The sequence below is a fragment of the Aythya fuligula genome, chromosome 10 (genome assembly GCF_009819795.1).
Source record: "Aythya fuligula isolate bAytFul2 chromosome 10, bAytFul2.pri, whole genome shotgun sequence".
Taxonomy (NCBI): Eukaryota; Metazoa; Chordata; class Aves; order Anseriformes; family Anatidae; genus Aythya; species Aythya fuligula.
In genome coordinates this window covers 7,004,467-7,026,132 of record NC_045568.1, presented here as the reverse complement: position 1 = coordinate 7,026,132, position 21,666 = coordinate 7,004,467, and the positions used below count along the sequence as shown (strand labels likewise).

General features: G+C 62.1%; 1 protein-coding gene across 4 annotated transcripts in view; it reads right to left on the bottom strand.

Annotated features, from left to right (window-relative positions):
* Positions 1-1,159: 1,159 nt before the first annotated feature.
* Positions 1,160-21,666, bottom strand: part of TEX264 (testis expressed 264, ER-phagy receptor) — a 34,107-nt gene continuing 13,600 nt past the window's right edge. For all 4 annotated transcript variants that reach the window (XM_032194307.1, XM_032194309.1, XM_032194308.1 and 1 more), the window contains 3 exons: positions 18,704-18,925; positions 6,106-6,277; positions 1,160-1,989 (listed from right to left, as the gene is read on the bottom strand). In XM_032194307.1, the coding sequence (XP_032050198.1) occupies positions 1,676-1,989; positions 6,106-6,277; positions 18,704-18,925 (708 nt within the window). In that variant the 3' untranslated portion in view covers positions 1,160-1,675. The remainder of the gene's footprint in view (positions 1,990-6,105; positions 6,278-18,703; positions 18,926-21,666) is intronic.

Here is a 21,666-nt window from a genome sequence, read left to right as displayed (position 1 = left end):
GCAGTCCTGGTCCTGGAGGATAACAGGAATGGAAGGCATTCCTCCACAGCGAGGTCCTCCCTCAGGTCTCCTGCAGCATCAGGACCTGGCTCCTTCCAGCACCAGATGCACGGATGGAGCGGGGCACCAGCAGCAGGACGGTGCCTCGGGCAGGGGGACCCCGACACCAGCGGCCGTGGCAGGGCAGAGCCTGGGTGGAGATGTGCCCAGGGTGCTGCCCCTCAGCAGAGCTTCCACATCCCGGCCTTGGCACATGGGGCCTGGCACGAGGCTCACGCAGTGCCAGCACCCAGCACCAGCCACGTACCCGTCCCCTCTGGCACCTCCCAACTGCTGCTGCTCCGGCATTTCTGGCAGCAGGGGGAGATGGCCAAGCCTCCCCGGCCCCCTTCTTCCTTGGGGTTAGGGGACAAGTGGTGTTAGGCTCTGCTGTCTGGCTCCAGCCCCCATGGAGCCTCAGCCAGGCATCAATATTTCAGGGGGCTTGGCTGTTTTGTAATAACCGGCAACAAAGATAAACACCGGGAAGAGCAATATTTTTCCATGTGGGCTGGAGGAGTTTAATATTTTATCACTCGGAGCACAAAATATTTATGAACAATCTCATGTCAATCACTGGCTGAGGACTAATCGTGACCTTTTGAAGCCAGGGAGGACACGTCTCAGCACGGGGGGACAGCCAGGCTCCCTGCCCCTTGTCCTGTAGCCCTGGCACCGGGCTGCATGCCCAGGGGCACCCCATGGCTGGCACCGGCACGCCTGGGGGTGCTGCGTGCACCCGGGTCCCGCTGGACAGCAAGGGCACGATGCAGGTGAGAGCGTGTGGCTAACAGAGAGCAGCGTGAAGGGATGATGGAGCCAGGAGGAGACACAGCTTGGCCATGCCCCAGCCCTCCCAGCCATCGCTTCCCTCCCCATGGACCTGTCCCAGCTCCACGTGGCCGCTCTGGGCTTCCCTGCTCGGGGCGCAGCTGGCAGCAGCAGGGACGGTCCCCACAGCCAGGACGGGGAGTGCAGGTGATCAGTGGGGCTGTGGGGTATTGCCAGAGCTCAGAGCATCCTCACGATGCCTGGCGTGGGGGTGTAGGGCAGCTGGGGGCAGCCCCTGCCCGGCAGGGACAGCACGGCAGTGCGAGGCAGTCAGGAAAGCCACCGGCCAGCACAGAGGAAAAGCATCCACTTTATTATAGACCCCAAGAAGCACCCGTGGCAGGTCCAGGACAGTTTTATACTGGACATTTCCATTTTCAGCAAGGGAAAGAGAAGAGGGGAACAAAACCAACCGACCCTACTCGTTGCTCTTTCGTGCTAGAGAACACACATCTGCGTGGCAGAGAGAAGCCGTGGGTGAGAGGGGCACCAGCAGAGAAGGGGAGGGACCTGCGCAGTCCCCCCCCGGAGATGCCTGCGAAGAACTTGCAATGCACCTAGAGACACATGAACAGCAAACACATTTCGCTGCCCCGGCCCGCACCTACCCCGCGCACCCAAGCGCCGCAGGGGAACCACCAAGCCAGCAGCCCCTGACCCACTCACACCCCCGTCCCACGAGGGCTACGGTCCCGGGAGGGCTCAGCGACTGGAATCTCGTGGCTGGAGAGGAAGGAGGCGGGAGAGGCAGCCGGCTGGCTCGGGTCCCCCCACAAAGGCCTTGGGGGGGGCCCAGGCCTCTGCTTTACTCTTCTCCTCGCTCAGCAGCAATGGGCTCCTTGGTCCACTTGTCTGAGACCTCCTGGCTTTCTGTGTAGGCCGTGATGGGCAGCAGCCCCGGAGCACCCTCCCCGTCCCCAGCGCCCTCCAGGTCCAGCTCCTCGAAGGAGGAGCCGCTGGCTCCGGACTCGCTGTAGCTGTGCTCACTGCGGTTGTCGGCCTCCTCCCGGCCCCGGCCAGCTGGGAAGGGCAGCAGGACCGAGGTGGCCACCGAGGTGTCTCTGCTGTCGGTCGTGGCCTCGATGCTGATGGAGCTGGCCTCGCTCATGGTGTCAGCCCCTGGAATGGAGAGAGAAGGGCGAGGCGTGAATGCTCTGGGGAGCAGAGGACGGGTGGGTGCCACAGCCTCCGAAGCCACCAGGAACTCGGAGTGTGGTTTGTGGTTTGCCAAAAAGCCACAGGGCCCAGGCAGGCGCACAGCCCGCGATGGGACGGTGGCGGCTGCTTCCTTACGGCCAGACTGGAGCAGCTCCCTGGCAGCAAAGCACAAACCAGCTTGTGACAAGCCCAGCTGTGTGCCAGCCCCACGTGCACCCCCAGATCTGCACCCAGGCAGGCCAACTGGTCCCAAGGGGACAGTGCTGCCCTGCTGCCTGCCCTGGGCACTGTGGTACGTGTCTGTCCTTCTTGCCCTGGGTTCTTCTTGCTGCTGGACGAGCCAGCCTGCCCCACGTGCCCCGGGGAAGCGGTGGGGTGGAGGTGCTGTGCCCTGGGCACCCAAAGCCTTCACCTCAAGGGGTGGCCCGGGGTGGCCACGAGCAGGACGGGGGAGCCTGGGGACTGGGAGCAGGCGCCCACGCGCCCCGTGCCACCGGCTCCCCCCGTGTCACCATCTCATTAGCTCGGCCACCAACACAATTAAAGAGTTGACAACGAGACAAGGGTGTCAGATTGAGACCGGCAGCTGAGTGCTGTTGCCAGAGCAACCAGCTGGGAGACAAAGCCGTCCTGTAAAACATTAATCATTGTTAATTATGACATCACGGATTCACGTTGTTAATTATGACAACAGCGGCGAGCGCTGGCCAGCAGCAGCAGCCCATCCCGCCAGCCGCCTGCGCCGCCCCCTGCTTCCCATCTTCACCCTCCTGCCCCTCAGCAGCACGGCACCAGTGCGGGCACGGGGCCCTGGCCACTCGGCACAGAGGTCGCCCAGCCCAGGGCAGGACCTGTCCCCATCATCCCGAGCCGCCAGGGTGCTGGGTGCCAGCAGCAGGACGGGAAGCAGTGGGGACATCGCGCGGTGCCACCCCGCAGAGGAGCCACGCGGGCGCCTTATGCGGAGAAGCGATCCTTTTCGGTGAAAACCGGGGATAATTGGGGCCTAAAACGTGGAACTCCTGTTTTACATCAGTTATGTGCAATATTTACTGGTGATTTCTAACAGGAAAAGGGTGCGGGAGAAAGAGGGCAGCAGCAGCAGCCCCAGCTCCCAGGGGACAAACCTGCTCCCCGGAGCCTGCCACGCGCTGGGATGCGACGAGCAGCCGTGGCGGCTGGGGAGGGGGGTGCTGAGCCCCGAAAGCAAGGGGTCAGCGACCAGGAGGAAGGCGTGCAGGGCCCACCCCAGGCTCTCGGGGCTGGGGACTGGATGTGAAGGGAACGTTTGAAGCCATGGGGCCGGGTGGGACGCGCAGCCCGGTGGCTGGGCTCCCATCCTCGCGGGACACAGCGCAGCAGCAGCTCCCTTCTCTTTCTGAGTGAAGCCTGAGAGCTCCTGGGGCCAACCGAGGCTTTTGCAGGTCTCTACCTCAAAAAAAAAAAAAAAAAAAAAAAGAATCAAATCTGGCTAAAGACCTGGCATAACATCAGTGACTGAGGTCGCCCAGACACTCTCCCACATGGCCCACGGCAAGGCACAGCGGCACCGTGGCTCCAGGGCTCCGGCTGCACTGAGTCCACCCCACGTCCCTCTTAAAACACCCGTCCCGCACCAAGGGGGGCAGTTTTGGCCGGGAGCTGTTGTGTACACGCAGCCACCACACCGTGCCAGGAGACGGGCACTGGCTGGGGATGCTGAAGATGGATGAAGGCGACCTGGAGCTGCCGGCACTCTGCTACGAGCCGGCACCGCAGAAGACATCTGCCTTTGCCCCCAGCAGCCTCATCCCAGCCCTGCTCCGAGGGCTACAATAAATAGCCACGCTCCCCTTCGGCCAGGCACTTTTTTTCCCCGCTCTGTCACTTCTCATCATGTTGGAGTCGCCTCAGCTGGCACACCCGCCCGTTGCCCCTCCGCGCAGGATGGGGCCGGCCCCGGCGCGCGGGGCAAGGACAGGAACCCTCACGGGTAGGGAAGGGGCAGGAGACCTCAGGCCACGGCATCCTCGGGTGGATCCCTGGGGCTGAGCATGGTCTCCAGCAGGGACAGCATCCCCTGGGGTGTGGGGCATCGTGCAGGGAGGCTACATCAGCTTGGGGACCAGCACGCACGGGCCAGGCTGGAGGAATTCCTCTCCAGAGCGGGCTGCTGGCTGGGTTTGGGCCAGGAGAAGCAGCCCTGAGACCCCAGCCAAGGCCACGTGCTGCAAAACTGCTGCTGCCTGTGCCAGGAGGCCCCTGGCAAGAGCCTGCTCTTGTTTGCCTCCCCGTCCACACACCGTGGCGGGGCCGTGCTGGAGAGCACAACCCCGGCGCTAAAGCCTCAGAAAATAATTAAGTAGAAGACAACTAATCGTGATTGACACTGGCCCCTGGAGAGCCATCAGCTGCCATCAAAAAATGCTTCCTGTCTTTCCGATGACCCTGATGATGGCAAAGAAGGGACAGAGCCACCGCAGAGGCGGCCGCGCTGCCCGGCTCCTTCCCCACGTGCGTGAACAGTCGCTGCTTTTGCCCCAAGCCAGAGGCAGCCGGCACTCTGCAGGGTGAGCCCAAAGGTGAAGAAGGGTGAGGCGTCGGAGATTCGCCTTCCCCCACTCCAAGGCCAGGCCGTGCAAGTCCAAGAAAACGAACCAAAGCTTTTCCTGCGCGTGCAAGCCGCTCACTGCAGTCTGGCACCAGCCGAAAGGCGAGGGCAAGCAGCAGAGCCTGTGCTGCAGGACTGCTCCAGCCCCGGAGCAGCCACGTGGATCCAGCAGCGACAGGCAGCACCGGGAGGCACCGAAAATCCCCAGATTCCCCCAGCACCCCCAAACCCACGAGCAGGGTTGCTCCAGGCCCCCATCTCAGAGGCAAGCCGCCCTGCAGGAGCCACACACCTCAAGGAGCTTTTGGGTGCATCGGTTCTGTTGAGAGCATGTGGAGAGGGGGCTGCAAACCCCAAGGGGCAGCTGTGGGTTCGGTGCTGCCTAGGGAGCCAGGCAAGGGCTCAGCACGGCGCTGTGCCCCGGGACGTGTTGTCACACGTGCAGCCGTGACCCCAGCACACAGCCAGCCCAGCGCAGGGCTGCGGGCAGGTGCCGGGAGGACGTGGCACGTTTGGGGACGTGGCAAAGCTGGGCTGTGGCGCAGAGCAGTCACCGCAGCCACGCCGCAGATAAAACGGCGGAGAGCGGGGAGAGTGCCCTGAAAATACCAGGGCTCGAAGCGCTGGGAAGCCGCTCCAATTAGGCTCTTAATTTCAGCGCTAAATGGACAGAGCTCTCGGAAAGCAATTCCCAGGCTTGCTTTTACGGCGAGCGCGATTAAGAATTTAAGTGATCCAAAACCGAAGCCGTGTTAAAAAAAAATTACCAAACCGCCCCCGAGGTAGCGAGGCGTGCTCCGGCCGCCGCACGCGGTCATGTTTTTTTCATGCCCGTACGGCAGGGGTGGGGGCCCCGCCGAGGGCAGGAGCCCTCCCCGCCCGCCCCTCGCACGGCTCCGCATCTCGCAGCCATGTGAGCACGTGGGCCGAGCGCGGCAGCTAGCATTTCGGGTTACTATAGCACTGCTGTTCCGCGCCCACAGCGATTGTGGTCCCTTCCTGTATAAATACACTCCAGGCTCCAACAGATCTCTCCAAGCAGATGCTAGCGGGCAACTCCGCCACCAGCTAGAGAAACCTGGTATTTAAGTTCTTCGCAATCCCAACATGTAACAGATGAAGATGAGCTCAAGAAAGATGTATGTGACAGGGAGAAAAACAAGCCCAGCTGCAACCGAAAGCTTCGGCACCCGGCTCTGCTTTCACAACTGCGGACTGGTGCCGGCCCCATGGTTGCACTGAGAGCAGCTCTGAGCCCTGCCACGGGTGGGACCGCGCGCCCCCCAAGGCATGGTGTGTCCCCCCAGGGTGGGTTAAGCTCTGCCACGCCACTCCAGGTGATGGGAAGAGGTTTGCCAAGCCCTGGGCAGGCACTGGGAGGACACGGTGCAGCCCCTGCTTCCTCCTGCTCCACAACAGCATCGGGGTGTTGGCCCCCTGCCTCAGGTGGGCTGCTGCCGGCCGCAGGAGGACACGAGCCACGGTACCTGTGATGTCTGTCTGCGCATCTTCGGCCTCAGCTGCCACTGCCCTGCTCTTCCTCTCCAGCTCCTTCATCTCGGGCACGTAGAAGTCCCCTTGGCGGGCAAGGGGACACACAAAATAGATGCGGTCTTCCTTGTAGATCTCGAGCCGGGGGTGGGCGCACAGCTTCCTCTCCTGAAAGACAGAGGCAGCCCGGGCATCAGCAACCCCAGTCTCAGCGAGATCCTGTTGGGCCCGACCTCCACAGCGGGCAGGAGCCAGGGCACAGACCCAGGGGGCAAGCGGATGGGGGTTTTTGGGGTGCCCACAGCTGCCTCGGGCAGACCCTGCCACATCCCATCCCCTGCTGCATCCCATCCCCTGCCACATCCCATCCCCTGCTGCATCCCATCCCCTGTCACATCCCATCCCCTGCCACATCCCATCCCCTGCTGCATCCCATCCCCTGCCACATCCCATCCCGCCTCCCGGCACGGTCCTAGAGCAGGCGGAGCGCTTCCCTGCTAATTAATATAATCCAGACCCGTCAGCTCAAGCAGCTCCTTTCAGCAGCGCGAGGGCAGGGGGAGTTGGAGACGAAGCCGTGGCATTTCAGCCTCCCTCCTCCTCTGCCTCACCCTCCCTGCAGCCCAGCCTCCTGCCAGGCCCCGTGGCAGAGGGCAGGCTGCCTCACGCTGGGCGAGAAGCGAGAGCATCCCTTTCGGATTTGCTCTTTTTTCTCTGCCTTTCCCCTCCTCGGGACACCCAGGACCTTTATTTCGGGCACCAGGGGCCCCCACGGAGCCCCCATTCACCGTGTCCCCAGGAGGATGCTGCACTGCTGAGGCCAGCAGCGTGGGCTGGCAGCCCACCCCCCCCCCAGAGCTCCCACTTGCAGGCAGGTGAAACACAAACACGCACAGACCAGCACCGGGTTAAATAAAAGCAAGCCAGGCTGTTTTTAGCAGCGGAGCAGGGGCGGCTCATCTCACTCCTGCTTTTTAAGCACCAAGCCAGGCAAGAATCCTCCCTGCCGCTCTGCCCCTTGCTCCACCAACCACGAGCCCAACTTCAGCTTGTGGTGCTATTTTAGGTAACTGCAACACATCCCCGAGACGGATATCTCCAAGATTCGCAGGTTTTTTGGCTGCATCCAGCTGCCCCCCGCCCCCCTCAATGCAGACGGGAACAATTCAAAGGAACTCAGAGCAAAGAGGCTTCCCCTGAATTCGTTTTCCCACAGACCTAAAACCTCGGGGCAGTGGGCAGGACATCCCAAGCTGACTTCCCAAAGCACAGCCTGTCCCTACAGTTCACCTAGGCTGCTGTCACGGCCCTCCTGACTGTACAGCAAGAGCAGGGATGCCCTTCGAGCACGACCACTGTCCCTGCCATGCACTCGAAGCGCAGAAATCCTGGCACAAAGCTGCTTGTGAGAGGTCTGGGAGAGAGGTGAGGATGCTCCACAGTGCCAGGGCAGGGCTGCCAGAAACGTCTGCCTGAGGATGGGAGGACGCCGGGCTTGCAGGATGGAGTGAGAAGGAGGGTGCCACGGGGACAGAGCTCCCCAGCTCCTAGGGCCAGGCCCCGGCAGCTACATCACGCTGCGGAGATCTGGGGCCTGCCACCAGGCAGGGGACATCGCCAGCACTCTGCCCCCGCCACCGTGCGCGGGTGGGGATGAGCTCACTGCTTTCCCAGCTGCCTAATTTATGCCTTTGCAAATCAAGTTGTGATCCAGAGTAGCGTTGCCAGCCCCTGCTGCTGCACTGCTTCCCAGAGCACCCCAGCCCCTCGCAGGGCCACCCTCAGCAAAGGTCCCAGAGGAGCAGCGAGGTGGCAAAGGTGAAGGCGTGAGCAGGCAGCGAGTTCGGAGAGGCTCGACTACGTGGCAAAACAACCCAGAAGCTCAACAGGCAATAACACACTTGGGAGGCGAGAAGGAAGCCCCTCAGCTGACTGCGGCGAAGCCAACAGATGGAGCAGCAAGGTGGATGTGGAATCTGCGCGGCAGAGCCCTCGAGCCAGATCAAATCCGTTCTCGCATGGGTGGAGGAGCTCAGCAAGACGCAAACAGCGAGACGCTCGCAGCAGCGGGGCAGGCTTCTGGCGAGGACAGCAGGACCGGAGCAAGTAGGGCAGAGCAGGGACCGGCCTCTCCTCAAGGTCACGCAGCGCTGTCTGTCAGCTCACCCTTCCCTCCGTGGTGCCCAGGGTCCTGTCCCACTCCATGCCGTGGTGAGGAGCTGCTCACCAGCCCCTGGGGAAAAGGAACCCTCAGGGGAGGACGCCAGGGACAAGAAACCCCCGGGCTGGGCACCAGGCTGGTGGGGGAGCTGCAGGGCTCACCTGGGCTGCTCCGGCACCATCCCGCTCGCCTCTGCCCCCGCTGGGCTGTACAGAAACATCAAAACCGCCTGGAGCTGGGGGGCCCTAAAATCAGCCCCTAAAATTAGACCTCGAGCTCAGCACGCTGCAAGCGAGCCGCCAGCTAGCGCGGCAGGGCCGGCGCGCTGTGTGCCACAGCCTCCTCCTCTCCTCACTCGCTCCACGCACGGTGTGTCATCCACCACGCGTGGATCTCAGCACCACAGGGACCACCCGGCAGCGCCCCTCAACAGGACTTCTCCGGGGGGACCTCATCCGTGTCTCAAACCACCCCCAAAAGGGTGCAGGGGGGTTGGAGGCAGGCTCGTGGCAGCGATGCCCTGGGACAGGGCGAGTGGTGGGCACAAAGCGGAGCTCAGGAGGCTCTCTCTGAACATCAGCACACGCTGCTGTGCCGTGGGGGGGACGGAGCAGCGGCACAGGTTGCCCCACGAGGCCGTGAGTCCTTCTTGGGGCCAGCCAGCAGCCTCCTGAACGTGGTCCTGGGTGGCCCTGCTGGAGCAGGGGGGCACCGGGTGGCCTCCGGGGGTCCCTTCCAACCTTAAGCACTCTGATCCTGTGACGTTGCTCCTCGCTGGGACATCGCAGCCCGGCCCCAGCGTGGGTACAGCTCCGCTCCACTTTCCTCTCTCCCCTCCCAAGTTCTTCGGGCTGTGAGGTGTTGCAGAAAGAGGTGACACCGCGACCGAGAAAAGCCATTTCCATCCGCAGGAAGAACGCTGCCCTCCCGGTTCCGGGACAGGCAGGCAACAACCAGCCCCCGCGCCTCTCCGCAGCGGTGACGGGAAGAGCATTTGGACCGTGGGAGCTGCGAAATTCCCGGCTCGAGCAATGGGAGAATTTTTCATTTTCACCTCGGCAGAGGCAGCCCGCCATGCAATTTACACCTCACCCGCCCGGCGCCTCCTGGGGCCCCCAACACTGGCGGCTCCCGGCCCGGGGAACCGGGAAGCGGCTGCTGGCAGCGTGGCCAAGCTGCGAGGCACAGAATTGAGCCCGTGGGGTTTTGTGGGTACGGAGCCAGCACGCGGGGCCTCCCAGGGGTGCCGGTCACTGCTGGAAGCTGCCACGGAGCCACGAGCCCTCCTCTGCAGGATGGGTGCAGGGATGGGGACCCTTCTCTCCTCCAGATCTGCACAGACCTCCTCCTCCTCCTCACAGCTCCTGCGGGAGAAACCCCGCAGCGCAGCCACCTCTCCCTTCTCCCCCACCACTTTCACGTGGGACTTTGGCTGTGCAAATCCACAAAACCTCTCCTCACTGGAGGAACCCATCCTGGATTCCTCTTCCCGTCACCTTCATCACCAGCCATGGGTGAGGGGGGGGAGAGCACGGGGGGCGAGGACCGCAGCTGGAGGGCTGCCTCTGCTTCGGAGCGCGGCTCCCCGGGGACCAGCACTCGCCTCCCAGCCCTCAGAGGATGTTTTTTCAGCATTAATCACGAAGCCGAAGAAGAGGTCGGCGCGATGATCTCTGCCATCACGGATGACTGGAGCAGCGCTAAATGGCTTCGCCTGCTCTGTTGCCTTGGCGAGGCGGCCCGGAGCAGCAGCTGTGGCAATTTATCCGCCTCTTGTCAAGGCAGGGCGCTCCGCTGCCTCGTCAGGAAAGGACTCAGCACCTGAGCTGAGCCCCGGCCAACTCACAGCTGAGAGCCAGGAGGGCTCCCAACTCCCTTGGGTATTCCTGCCGTGGCCCTGACCCCCACGGATTCCTGACTCCGTGTCCTGGCCTGCCACTCCCTCGCGTGTTTGCCCCCTCCTTCCACAGCAGGAACAGTCCTGGTCTGCCGTTTCCAACCCTCTTGTTCGTGTCCATATGCTGGGAGATGCTCTGGTGAAACCCTTGTGGGGAAAAAAAACAAGGCCCTGGAGATGTTACAGAAGCACAAGCTCCTGGCCGTGCCTGGCTGGTGCCCACAGCCACGGGAGGGCTCCGTCCGCACCGTCCCCTCCAAACCTCAGCCCCTTCCTGCTCAGCTCCAGCAGCTCTCTGGAGGAGGCGAGCACCTCCAGCTGCTTTTCCACAGCTTGTTGGTCACGCTCAGGACATGTGCCATGTTCGTGCCCCCATGAAGAAAGCAGCATGATGGAATAAATGACCTCCCTGTCCCCTCCCACCTCCTGCAACACCTCCTGCTCCAAGGCTTTCCGGAAGATATTCCCCGACGAGCTGGAGCCAGCCTCACGACACCCCTTCACAGGGGAGAAAGTCGAAAAAGAGAAAGTTTAGGAGTTTAGGGACTTCACCTTGCTGAACCTGCAGTGGCCCAGACCCTGGCAGTGCCGAGCAGAGCCCGAAGGCTGCTGCCTCCCAGACACACCGTGGGGAGTGAAACAAGCCCTTCCCAGACGCCTCGTTTAGAAGGCAAGGGATGCCACCAAAGAAGAAGATGGAGCAACAGCTGCCTCCTTTTTCAGGACCGGTGTTTTAACAGCAAGCCAGCAACCAGGACAAGCTCCTTTCTGGATTTTTATCAGCCTCTGTAAACAAAAGAGAGGGGCATTTCCCTGCAAGGCTCCAGGAGAGCCGTGTTCAGAGCCAGGAGCTGCGTCCAAGACCTCGCACCTCTTCCCAAAAAGCTGACAGTCCAGAGAGGCCAGCAGCAAAGAGCTGGTGACCCTGGCAAGCTCCAGCGCGGCAAGGACTCGTGCTGGAGAGCTTGGCTAACAGCCCCAGAGCTGCTGGCCGTGTTCACGGCTCCCCCCAGGACATCCTCAACGCAAGCACTGCCTCTGGCCAAGAGCAAAAAGGCACAGAGACAGGGGAGGCAGGTGCTGGAAGCCCAGGCAGAGGCAGAGTGGAGGAGACACCAAGGGAGGCTGTTTTTCAGCAGCCACGGGCAGCAGGGAGGGAGGGAGGCAGCTGCTTTGGCGGCCCCTGCAGCCTGGATGCTTCTCCTCTGCCAGCTCAGGCTCAGGGCTTTGACTGCGCAGATCAATCAGACGAAAGGGGAGCGGTGAGGCAAGGACAGAGCCCAGCCTGACTTTGCCCTTCCGAGAGCCTGCTCCCTGCCTGCAGCTCTCCAGCCCTCCTGTGGGCGCGATGCAAACCAGCAGGGACGCGGCGGGGCAGGGCCTGCAGCCCCCCAGGCTCATCTCCCCAGCTGGCCAGCGGAGAAATACCAGAGCAAAACCCGTCTGCACCACTCACCTCTCGCTAAAGCCTTCCCTAGCTCACAGCCCGGCTCTCGTGCCAGCAGACGGATCTCACCCCAAACTGTGAATCTGCGTGGCACGAGCGGCAGAGCAGCTGGCCGGAGCAGATGATGGATGGCCACCTTTCAGCGCGGGGAGAAGCTGCCATCAGCTCCTGGCAGAAATAAATCCCAGCTGAGAGCACCCGGCCAGGGAGAAAGCGGCAAGTGCCTGCCACGGGAGTGAGCCCAAAGCCTCTGTGGTGCCTCCCTGCTCAGCACAGCTGGGGGCAGGACCGCTCTCATGTGCTCCCCAACTGCACAGGGACCTCGGTTTGGGCTTCACCTGGAAGCCCATGGCCTGTGCACCACGTCTGGCCTCTCCCAGCTGCCTTAAATGTCTCCCCCTGGCCCTCTGGCAACACCAAGCACCACCTCTGCCTCGGGATCCACCCCAGAGACTGCGGGAATTTTGGAGAAAGTGGCCTCAGGAGCCCAATCCCTGGTCTCCTCTGTCCCCAAAACTGCACCTTACCTGCTAACAGGAACCACCACGAGGAGGGGGCGACGGTGCAGCCCCAAGCCCAGAGACCACCACCGAGGGCACGGCAGCAGGACCCAAGGAGCAGGGACCCTGCTGTGGTCTCCTCCCCACCCGGCTACCCCCAGCCTCGAGAGCCCCCTGCGCTTCAGCTCCCCGCAAAGGCACGGCGCCGGCTTCCTCCTCGCGTTTTCTACCAAACCAGAATCCCAAAAGCACAAGTTAAGTCAGAGCGCAGCCGTCCCTTTTCCGGCCATAAAAATGCCGCTGCTTTCAAGCCCTGTTATCTCGCGGCTCGGCAGGTTTCAAAGCGGGAGCTTCACAGCCATGGAAAGTGGGCCAGGCTGCCTCGCTGGGAAGGAGCAGGGTTTCTAAGAAGCGGTTTCACGTTTGTTCGGGTTCATTTCACCGCTTCTCGAGGCCAGCACATCTGGCAAAGCCTGGCTCAGAGGGGTACGGGGAAGAAGCAGCCCAGGAAAGACTCATTAGGCCTCCGCTAAAATAATTGCGGCGAGGCAGACCGCTCTCACCTCTGAATTAATTGACGAGCTGGCAAGGAGGCAAGGCCCAAAGGTTTGGGACTGTGCTGCTGCCCCAGAGAGCTGGAGCCACCTCAAACGCCTGACAAGGAAGTCTTCTGAGCTGACTGCATCCTCTGGGATGCTCTATAAATACATTCAGGGGGGAACATGCATACGGATAGAGTCGATAAAGAGATCTGACAGAAAAGCACTGTAGTATTTTACTTTCCCTCTTTGCCCAAGGCAAGCCATTTCTGCTCGCTCTCTCCCTCGGACAGCCATGTGAGACATCCCCGCCTTTCTCCGTGATCATTAATCCTTGCAGCAGAGGCGATGGGGGAGCAGATCTCTGTGCCTGAGCAGACACATCTCTGTGACAGTTCTGCAAGGCCGGGTAAGCCTTTAAAGGCTGCAGCTCTGAGGTTTGCCAAGCTGCTGGGAGAGCAAGGCAACTTCTGCTGCCTTCTGGGGAGACGCTGGGGGATGAAAATGCCCCACCCAGAGCACCAGCAGCAGCACCAGGGCAGGCTTCAGGCTGTAGGGCACCGGTGACATCCACGTGCTTTGAGTGCACGGCAGGGCAGGCCCCTGTAGGTTGTTCTCCTTCCAGGAGCTGCCTTCTTCCTCCCTGGCCATGGTGTCTCCACGGTTGGAGACCGGTTCCTTCCCAGCCAGGAGCAGCCTGGCACCTCCCAGGAAAGGGAATTTCATGCTGGCAAGGCCACAAGAGCACCAAGCCCTCAGCATCCTCATCCCAACGCTGCGGGGCCAGCCCCAGGGGTGGCGGCTGCTCTCCTACAGCACAGGACGAGGCAGGACGGGGATGGCCCCGGTTGCTGGCAGCACATGCCCCACACAAGCTGCTTCCCCAGCTGGGATGTGAATGAAGCTGTGTCTAGGGTCGATGCTTGCTCTGAGTCAGGAAAAAAAAATGGTGATTTCACACGAGACAAACCGCAGCGGCAGGGACTTTGAAACTAGCCAGAACACCTCTTTCCGGCTCAAAGCAGCGATGCCACCAGAGCTGTGGTTTTACACCTGCCCCCAGGTAGCAGGAGCGAAGCAGAGGGCTCGAGCAGACACCGGCGAGGTGGAGGTGCCTACACAAGGCCTGCCCCAGCCTCTGAGGAGGACTGCAGCCAGCGCGCGGCCACGGGTCAGCCACCCGCCTGTCATGGACGAGAGGCAAAGCGCCAGCAGCTGAATGGTGGCCTGGGGCTGCCAAATTTCTCCCAGACGAGTGGGAAAGTTGGGAAGCCCGCTGTGAGTGGCAGGAGACGTGACGCAGAGCCCCAGCTTCCCATATGTTCCATTAGGCACGCAGGAGGAGCGCGGCGCTCTGCGGAAACAGGTTAAATGCAGAACCTCTCCGCGTGCAGAGCTGGCCCCGAGATGGGTCGAGAGGCGCCCAGGGCTCTCCACCCGAGCTGACACAGCGCAGCCCCGCAGCTCTCCACCCGCAGAAAGCCCAGAGCCAGGTCCTCGGGCTGTCCTGGGGTGGGCAGCACGGCTCAGGCGTGGGAGGCTGCAGCACAGAGCCCTCGGATGCCAGGGGAGGACACGGAGGGTAAGGATTCGGGAGCTGCCCCCCAGAGAAGCCCTCTCTCTCCCTGTGTGTGCCACTCCTGGGGCTTCCTTCTCCCCGCTGCCCACCTCAGCGCCGCTCGTGCTCGCAGGATGAAAACTTCCCAGGGAGGCTGGGTTGCTAAAAATATTGAATAAATGGGAGCCGCTGTGAGCGCGTGAAGCGATGTGATGTGACACGCAGCTGGGGGGTGCCAGCTAGCAGCGAGCGGCCACGAGAAGCCAGCTGTCAGCAGGCGAGGAAACGGGCACCAGGACCCGCGGGCAGGGCAGGGGGGGCCCACGCAGGGCTGGGGGCTGCAGCAGCGCCGTGCCCGGCCCCGGCTGCCAGAGCACACGGGAGAAAAAACCCAGGAGGAGCTACACACACACAAGGCACCCCCGGTGCCTGCCGCTGAGAGCGGGACGGGGGGATGAGGATAAGTGGGAAGACCTGCAGACCCTCGACCTGTCCTTAAAATTGTCTTCCCCTAAAATAAGCCCAAATCCCATCCGCTTACATCGCAGCCTTCGCTGTGGCAGCAGCATCTCAGGTGGGTTTTATTTCCAAGAGGGAAACGTGGGCAGGGTGCAGGAGAAGAGGGTCCTGGCTCTTTCCCACCTTTGCCAGCCCTGCTGCTGGCTGCCACCGGCGGGGCGAAGAGCGGGCTGTAAGGACACAGCTCGCCTCCGATTCTCCACCCAGGGCTGGATCACGGGGACGAGGTCAAAACACAGAATTAAAAAAAGAAATAAAAAAAGAAACCGCTCTCACGCGAAGCCAGGCCGGGTTGCAAGCAATGTGAGAGAGCTCCCAGGTGCAAGGAGGGAGGCGCTCAGCTGAAGAGTCCTGCGGGGCCCAGGGGATGAGATGGAGAGGGCTGCGAGTCTCAGCTTGCTGGTGGTAAGTTCTGGATAAAGATATCCCGCTCCTCATCCTCCCTGGAGAGATAGATGTGCAACTCCGAGCGCTCTCGGCTCAGCAAAGGGCTTCGCCTGCAGCTTGGGGCTGCCCAAGCTCAAAGGAGGCCAAAGGAGCTGCCAGAGAGCAGCAAGGGAGGTCTGGGATGGGAATTCGTCGCTGAAGACAATCCTTTCAGCCAGGAGAAATGTGACTGACAGAGCTGAAGGACAGAAGCTGTAGCAAAGGGGGTAAGGGAAGAAAAAGGAGAAGCACGAGGTGCACACGTAGCCACGCCACCTCCTAGCACCAGGAGCTGCCTGCAGGAAGGACCCCACGAAGGCTCCTGGTCCCCTGCAGACACAGACACCCTCAGGGCCCATTCGGGATGCTGGGGCCCGTTGGACTGGGAGAGGGACCCCGCAGTCACCCCTGAGAGGAGTCCTCGGTGCTGCTGGGACAGGAGCAGCTGTGCCCAGGAGGTCCAGAAATGGCACCGCTCTGCCTGGGATGTGGTGCAGCTCGCTGGGGAGGGGACAGCAGGCAGGGGAACAAGCAGGGGATGTGCCATGCACGGAGCAGCATCCTACAGCAGCGAGACCGTGGCTGAAACAAAGCATCCGCTTCTGCTAGGGGCATGTCAGAGAGGTTCCCAAGCTGGGAACACGTCAAAAAAGGGACTTGGGAATTACGAAGGGGTTGGACAATGTGTCAGCCATGGACTTTAGCTCTCTGTAGTCACTTTATCAAAGCGGAAGGCAAGAAGTGACTGCATCCTGAACGATCACAGCCGGCAAGGGGAACAAAGCTCAGCTAACAGGCACTGCAAGCTGGCAGGTGAAGGAATGAGGATTTTCCCTGACCAGGAGCAGGAGCAAGGCACATTGAGAGCAGAGAGAAGAGCTGAGGCTTTCCAGCAGCAAGAGCAATACGTGGCACGGGGACTAGGGAGCACCCTGCCTCGGAAAGCACCCTGTGGTGCCCCGCGGATGAGGCAGGAGCTCTGTGGTCCTACAGGGCCTCTGCCAGCTCGTGCTGCGGCGCTGCTAGCACCCAGGGAACAGCCGGGATGGTGACAGCACTCCTCCTTCACTACCTGCCACCTGCACGCTCTCCTCCTCTGCTGCGGAGCGCACAACCTCCGCCAGCCACCCCAAAATCCCATGAAAAGAGGCCAGCTCCCACCCTGCAGGGGGTCCCAGCTGTCCGGGAGGGGTGGCACTGAGGCTGCAAGCCCCAGAGGACACCCGGGGATGTGACTCCCTGCCTCTCCGGCTGCCTGCGGGGCTCCGGGGACGGGCGACGCCAGCCTGCCCGCTGCGCGGGGCTCTCCGGAGCGGCGCACGTGCCCGCAGCCTGCCGCAGAGAGCTAATTAAACCCGAGCCAGAATAAACGCTGCTGGAAATGGCAGGATGTCACGGCTTAATGAGCAGCTCTCCGAGCCACTGAGGACAGTCACCCCGGGGGAACGACTCCGCAGGGGCTCCCTGGCGCTGTCCCCGAGCTGCCGGGGGTACCTGGGAGCAGCCGCTGCCACCTCCCCAAAATCAGGGCAGGGAGCCCAGCGTGCTGGCACCCCGAGGCTGGCACGGGGCACGCGCAGGCAGCCAGGCTGGGCCAGCTGGAGGCTGCTGGAAAGCAGGGGGGAGGCAGCGAGGTGGCGAAGCCAAGCAGGGAGCCAGGAGGTGCAGGAACACCGCCCCGCACAGCGCCGCGCAGCCCTGCTGGCAGCAGGGAGAGGCTTTGGCAGGAGCTGTTTGGAAAACAGCACTCGGGAGGGCCGCTAAACAAGCCCAGCCTATCCCTTAAATAACCTGCACTTGCAAAACAAGCCAGCGAGGTCTCTGGGGCTTCTCCGAACGCAGCTCCTGGCAGCGAGGTGCTGCCAGCCAGCCCCCCAGGCAGCAACACCGCTCGCCTGCCCTCTCCTGAGATCCCCAGGCAAAAAAAAAACCCGGCACCGTTACCCCGGCACAGCACCACGAATCCCTTTCCAGCCCCTTGCCCCTTTCTCTGCCACCCCAGAGCCCTCTTTGCACCTGTCAGGGATGTGGGGAACCCCGCGCCCCATGCCTGACCCCCATCTCTCAGCACCAGCAGCAAGCAGGCGCCGCACCAAGTAAATAAATAAATAAACAAATAAACGAGGCAGCTCCGTCTCGTCTGGGGTTGCTCGAGGGAAGCGGGCAGCCGGGGGTGGGATGGAGGATGCTATTTGGAGCAGCCGTCTCCATGGCAACCCCCATTCCCACCACAAATTGGGCACAGGTCGCCCGTTTCCATCAAAGTTCCCCCCCCCCTCTTTTTCGCCTTCCCTGTCCCTAGGTTGGGAGGTGCAGGAGCAGGGTTTTACAGGAGACACAGGTCCTGGCCAGCGTGGCACAACACCAGTGCCACAGCGCCGGGTTCTGGGTTCCTCTGGGTGCACCCCAAAACTCGCCAGGGCTGACCAAAGCTCTGCTCCCTGCACGGCTGAACAGCTCCTGCAAACCCAGCAGGGTCAGTGACAGAGGTAGGTTCACCCAAGAGCACTTTGCCTGCCCTGTACAAAGGGAAAGACAGAGCTCAGGACGCATCCCCTCCTTTTTGAGCACCGCTCCGGATGCTGCGTAGGACTCCAAGGGATTATTTTATTCCAAAAGCTCCTTAGAAGCTGCCAGGTGCTCCCAGAAGGACCCTTTTTGGCCGTAACAACCCCACCTCCAGCGGCACACACCTTCAGGGCAGGGCCAGCTGCACCCACGGCTGGGGTTTGGGCACCTCCCGGGCAGCCCCCGGCCCGCTGCAGCCCGGGGGCTGGCACCCAGGCAGCGCGCCCGCAGCACGGCGCAGGCTGGGAGATTCGCACGGCTCCCCCACAGGGCTGGGAGTTTCGCCAGGAAAAGCAAGTTTATAAATAGTGCGCTTCCACACGAGCGAACGAACGAAAGCGGCGCAAGTTGGCAGGCAGAGAAGCCACGAGCTGAACACCGTCCCCTCCCCAGCACCCTGCCCCACGAGCGAGCCAGCAGAGGGGGCTTCAGGAGGCCCCGAAGCAGGAGGCAGCTGCCTGTGGGCCCCCAGAGATGGGCTCTGCAGCACGGCGAGCTGCCAGAGGTGGTGGCACCCAGGGCAGCCACCTGTCCTCAGGGCCAACAGCCTCCAATTTTAGCGGTCTGCTTGGAAACGGGTCTCGTGAGGGCCAGAAAGCTGTTAACTTCTCCCTCCTCGCCATACAGGCGAGGCTGGCAGCTTAAAGAGAGAAGTTTCATGGCATAACACGCGGCACTGAAGGGGCACGGCCTGCCAGGTCCTAGCAACAAGGCAGAACTTCATGGAAAACCAGACAGCTCCGTGCTCTGGAGCAGAGCAGCAAGTCAGCAGAGGAGAATCTGCTTCAAACACAAGGGCAGAGCAGACAAGGAGTGACCAGGAGGCCACCCCGCTGGGGGACAGCCTGCCAGGTGGCTCAAGGAGACGTTAACGGCATCGCCCAAGGGAAGGCCAGCAGGAGATGATGTTTTCAGAGCAGCCCCATCAGCTGCTGGCAGGATGCTGGTAGCTTCTGGGGGTCCCCCGCACGCCGCTTACCTTGATGTAGGTGTCGAGGGCGGGGTGGACGCGGTTGACGGCGAGATGGATGGACAGCGGCGTGGTGAACGGGAAGCTCGCCATGACCACGTGGCTGGGAGTGGGGAAGGAGAAGATCTTGAAGCCGTACTTCTGGAACTGCCGGATCTGCTCCTCCGTCGGCTTCGCGTCTCCCTCGCTCAGGATTCGGCCGATTGCAAAGCGACACTTCTCCGGGGAGACCTGGCCAAGGGGGAGAGAGCAGCTGAACGCCAGCCGAGCCTCCCAGCAAGCAGGTGCCCGCTCCCAACCACGACCAAAGCTGTTCCACGCAGAAAAAATCTCTCCTGACCGCCCCCACGGTGCCCCCTCAGCACAGTGCCCTGCTTCAGGGGCAGGGAAACCACAGCTCAGGTGCACGTTTGGCTGTGGCACGCTGCAGGAACATGCTGGGAACAGGATAGAGCCTGGCAATTGCCCCCTGAAGCTCTCCAGCCTGCTGGGTGGACAGAAGACGGGGTGGCCAGCAACCAGGAGCGGCCGACGCCTGGCTGCCTTCGGCCAGGGAGAGCTGGAGGACTTAAGCCTCCAAACTCACGCTGTGTAAGGTGGCAGAACTCACCGGGAGCCACCAGGACGCCTGAAAGCAGCAGCAAGACAGACAGACAGGCTGGGGAACCTGCACTGTGAGGCTCTCGCGGGGAGACAGAGGCAGAGGGAGGGTAACAGCGAGGGCAGAGCGTCACCACGGCCCCGCTCCGGCCCCACAAGGGTCTCAGTTCCCAGAGGAGGCTCCCCAGTCGTGCCTCCAACTCCACCCGTGCCGAAGCTCCGGAGAGGAAATGTGAGCAGAGGCAAAGATGAAGGAAGAGAGCAGGCCGCCAGGAGCAGCAGCATCCGTCTGCGGGCGAGACGGCTCGCTCTTGCCCTCGTGTGCTGCAAGAGAGAGCTGCAGACGGGCTCTGCTGAGCGCCGCGGTGCTGGGGCAGGAGAGGGCGTGATTTGTCCCAAAGAGAGCGGAAGCCCAGGGAAAAGGATCCCCAGGGGAAGACCCAGCTGAATCGAGGAGAGTCAGCCCCACAAGACAGCGACTTTTGCTCTGCTGAGCTGCACAGGAGATGAGGCCGGGGGTGGCATCCATAAGGAGACAGGAACGTGGTCAACGGCAAATGTTCATCTGCCTCACCCTGCAGACACTGAATGGTGGGAGCAAAGCCCCTCCTGCACCAGGAGCATTTCAGCCTTGGCCATCAGGCGTTTGGGCATCACGCCCCAGCAGGCGAGAGGCCTCAGCACGCACCCCGAGCTTCAGAAGTGCGTGGCTGGAGCGGAGCAGCCTCCTGCCCGCCCGCCCGCCACATCCAGGCCCTGCTGAGGAGCTATTTTTGTCCCTGCCAGAGGTGGGAGAAGCCCTTTGGGCTGCTAAATATTGAATAAAAAAGAAAAAAAAAAAAAGGGATATTAATATTAATCTTGTCCATTAAGACGCATCAAACTGTGCTGGCAGGGGTTCTGCAGCACTCCAAGCCACCACGTGGACACCCAGGGGGGCACAGCCAGGGATGCTGCGGGACACACCGGGCACCTCTGCTGCCTCCTGCCCTCGGGTCTGCTTTTGGGGCCAGGACACCACGTCCAAGGCCAGGAGGGTGCTGCTGCCCTCCAGGGGGACCTGGGCAGGCTGGAGGAGCAACCCCAGGCCCCAGCACGTGCTGGGGAGCAGCCAGCTGGGAGGAGACCCAGCAGGAAAGGACCTGGGGGGGCTGGTGGACACCAATGTGAGCATGAGCCAGGCTTGTGCCCTGATGGCAAAGGTGGTCAGCGGTGTCCTGGGCTGTGTTAGGAGCGTTGCCAGCTCATCAAGGTGATCCTGCCCCTCTGCTCAGTGCTGGTGAGGCCACACCTGGAGAGCTGCGTCCAGTTCTGGGCTCCCAAGGGTGAGAGAACCACAAACAGCCTGGAGAGAGCCCAAGGAAGGGCCACAAAGATGCTGAAGGCACCGGAGCATCTGTCCTGGGAGGAGACACCATCAGCAGGGCAGGAACAGATGCATCTACACCACGTCCCTGGGGTGGGACAGTGCCAAGCACGGCTCTGCTCCCTTCCAACAGCTGCAGCTGCTCCACCTGCCAAGACAAGGCCCCTCCAAGCTACGTTTTCATGGACAAGCTCCTAAGCAGGTCCAACCTTTGGGAGCAAGAAAGCAGAGGCGGGCACTACCCAGCCCAGGAGGGCTCCCAAAGCAGGGCCAGGCACTCCAACACCCTGTGGTGCAGCAGCACGGAGCCAGAGCTCTTGGCCCAGCCGCTGTGCCCCCTCCGAGCCCCAGCACAAGCACCCAAACACATGTGCAGGGCCACAGGCCCCTCCTGGCACTCCTCTCTTGCAGCATTCTCCCAAGGTCACACCAGCTACTGCAGAATTACTGGAGAGCTGGGCAGGTGCCTGCACGCTGCTATCTGGAGGCCCCGGTGCCACCCAGAGCCAGCAGCCACGTCACTCGTCCCCCAGCAAGTTATGATGCTGCTGTCACTCTCTGTGTCTCCAGAGCACTGAGCTCTGGCCAGTAGCACAAGTTTGCTGCTCGCCTCCCCACCTGAAGCAGGCTGTGGAGCCCCTGTTTCATCAGCCAGGAGCCCTCAGCACTCGCCTGCTGAGGTTTCGGTAACAACTGTCAAGGGATTGAAACGACTACGGGGAGCTTGGAAACACCAGGGAACGGCAGAAACAGGAGGAGGAGCATGGATGGGGACACAGCAAGCTGAAGACACCACCTGCCCGGAGCCACAGAGCAGAAGGAGCCTTGGCTGTACTGCCTGCTGGCAGGTCCATCGGGGAACACATCGCCATGGGACCACGGGCACTGGGCTCTGCCCCGTAACCAAAGCAGGGGTACAACTTGCTCAGCAGGAGCCACCAGAGCTTTGCTTTGCCCGTTCCTTCCAGCGAGGGGTATCCAAGACACCACCCGCCTTCAGATTGCC